This window comes from Phaethon lepturus, unplaced genomic scaffold (assembly GCF_000687285.1).
Source record: "Phaethon lepturus isolate BGI_N335 unplaced genomic scaffold, ASM68728v1 scaffold31851, whole genome shotgun sequence".
In the NCBI taxonomy this organism is placed as follows: domain Eukaryota; kingdom Metazoa; phylum Chordata; class Aves; order Phaethontiformes; family Phaethontidae; genus Phaethon; species Phaethon lepturus.
This window is the reverse complement of record NW_010516071.1, coordinates 1-2,552: the sequence shown is the minus strand read 5'-3', so window position 1 is coordinate 2,552 and position 2,552 is coordinate 1. Positions and strand designations below refer to the sequence as shown.

General features: G+C 61.0%; 1 protein-coding gene across 1 annotated transcript in view; it reads left to right on the top strand.

The window, feature by feature from the left end:
- LOC104627632 (kinesin-like protein KIF1A) overlaps window positions 1-2,516 on the top strand; it is a gene marked incomplete at both ends in the record, with an annotated part of 6,476 nt that extends 3,960 nt beyond the window's left edge. Inside the window, 2 exons of the mRNA XM_010295960.1 lie at window positions 1,750-1,883; window positions 2,437-2,516. Of these exons, the coding sequence (XP_010294262.1) occupies window positions 1,750-1,883; window positions 2,437-2,516 (214 nt within the window). The remainder of the gene's footprint in view (window positions 1-1,749; window positions 1,884-2,436) is intronic.
- Between the last annotated feature and the right edge of the window lie 36 nt (window positions 2,517-2,552).

Here is a 2,552-nt window from a genome sequence, read left to right as displayed (position 1 = left end):
CTGGCAGTGGCTCCAGGCAGAGGTGGGCTGGAGTCCCCCCTGCCTGCGGGTCTGGCATCCCCTCAGCTGCCCTGCATCCTGCTCTGCCAGCCACGCAGCAGCATCACGCTGCTGAAGCGTGGTCGGGACACCTCTGGCGAGACCCTGCATGCCTGTTTGCAACCCCCAGCCCACTCGTGTAGGCAGGAGGAGCTGCTTTATACCCAGCAGACCTCCCCTTCTCCCCCTCCGCCTCCTGTCTTCAGCATCCTGCACTTGGCAGAGGTGCCAGGAAGATGCTCCTGGGGCTGTGCCCGCCCCGGCCTCTCCTCCGTGTGCCGTCGGATATCCTACTGAGATGAACCCACTCTTGTTCTGTTCTCTCTGTCTTACTCCCACCCCTTGCCCTCTCTCTCTTTCTTAGCCCATCCTGCTGCGGGAGGATCCAAATGTGTGTATTCCCCATCACTGGTACTCTCTGTTGCTTCATGGCTTTGGGGAGGTGTAGGCTGCGCCCAGGGGCACCTGTGTGGCATGGGAAAGGGCTCCTGTAGCCGGCCCCAGCTGATGGAGTGGCGCTTGCCCGCAGGCTGGCCGTCCCCAGGGAGCTGGCAAAGGGGATGGTGGCAGAGTTGCTGTTAGCACCTGGGCTCGGGGTAGCGCTCAGAGGGACCAGTGTCCTCCCCATCTGCTGTACCAAGGGCCCGATCCCCACGGGAACTCCTTCCTCCATGCTGTCACGATGTTTCCTGTCGCTGTTGCTGCTGCTGCTTCTGCTGGCGCTGGGGCTTGTCAGGATTGGAGCCCGGCGTGGGCGGGCCGGTGCAGTGCTCTCCTGATGGAGGGGTATGTGGTGGTGAACAGGAGGTTTTTGGCCGTGGATAAGCACCATTGCCCCATCCCACCCTGGGCCAGGCAGCGCAGCCAGGCTGTGGTGAGCCCCCTGAGGAGACAGGGACCTGGCCCCTCACCTCCTGGCTCAGCTCCCCTGGATGCGGGCTGATGGAGATGAGCGACTAACGCTGCACCCGCTAACCTGTGCCCTGCCCGCCTCCAGCACAGCGTGCCGAGCCCCTGCGACTTCTCGGGGATGGAGCAGCATCTCTCATACCTAGGTCCCTTTGCCGTGCGGTCTGGTGGCAGCTGATGCCTGGGCTCTGCCAGCGAGGGGATCCCACAGCTCCTCCTGCTCTGTCCCCCTGACCCCTTTGTAGGGCAGAGGGCCACCGCTTCTCCCCGTCTCACTTCTGCCCCCGATCCAGCTAATCTGGGCAGCTGGGCAGGGAAAAGCACCCTGGCTGTGTCAGTGGGGGAGGATGACAGGGGAAGCGGCACGCTCCTGGGGAGGACGTTTGATTCCCAGACCTGATGGCTGCAGGATCTGGTGTTGCAAAAAAGCATCCCCGTGAGCCTGGGAGGCTCCAGGGCTGTTCCAGCAGCTGCCTCCCAAAAATAGCCCCGTGCTCCCAGCGGGCTGCCTGGGCTGGGGGAGAGATGTGTATGGCCTTGCTCTGCTGCTGCCTGCACGGCTGTGCTGTCGCCTGTGCCTTTTCCTTGTAATTCCTGGCTTTCTTCTCGCCACACCTGGCAACCCTTTTTTTTTCCCCAACAGCTTTTCTTGTCTCTATCTTTCTCTTTCTTCCTCTTCCTGTCCATGTGTCTTTCCCTGGCCCATCCCTCCTTCCCCACCCATAGATGTGTCCGACTTTGAGAACAATAATGATGCTAGAGAGGCAGAGCTGAGTCACCGCCATGACAATCTCTCCACAGTGACCAACGCCATCGCCGGGATCAGCCCCTCTTCCTCCCTGTCAGCCTTGTCCAGCCGTGCCGCCTCTGTCGCCAGCCTCCACGAGCGCATCATGTTTGCTCCGGGTAGCGAAGAGGCGATTGAAAGGCTCAAGGTAAGAGTCCAGTGCCTGGCAGGATGGAGGGCTCAACTCGGCGCTTTTGCACTGAGGCTTGTGGAGGGGGCTCAGTATTTTCTGGAAACCCGTTCCAGTTGATGCTCATGGGAAGCAATGCTCGGGCGTGCTCTTGCAGAGCGGACAGACCCAGAGCTGTCCAGTGCTCTGGACTGCCGGACAGGAGAGGGTTTGGCGTGGTAGAATCCACCAGGTGTTGCCATCCTCCCTGCAGGGTGACTGCTGCCTTTGCCCTGCGGGATGGGTGCTCCTGGCTCGGGATGGGTGCTCCTGGCTTGGAATGGGTGCTCATGGCTCAGCGTGGCGCAGGAGCAGGCTGGCAGCAAGGCCATGGAGAGGCTGGTCTTCATGCCTCGCTCTTTGAAGATGGGGATGATGGAAAGACATGGGTGAAATGCTGCCGTGGCTCGTTTAAACCAGCCTGAAACTGAGACCAGTGTCTTGCTGCGGCATGCCGGGCAGAGCCTGGCAGAGTGGGCAGGTCTGCTGCCCATAGTATGCACTAACCCCCTGCTAACCCCATGCTTGCCAGGAAACAGAGAAGATCATTGCAGAGCTGAACGAAACGTGGGAGGAGAAACTGCGGAGGACAGAAGCAATCCGGATGGAGAGGTGGGTGGGTTGGGATGGGATGGGATGGGATGGGAT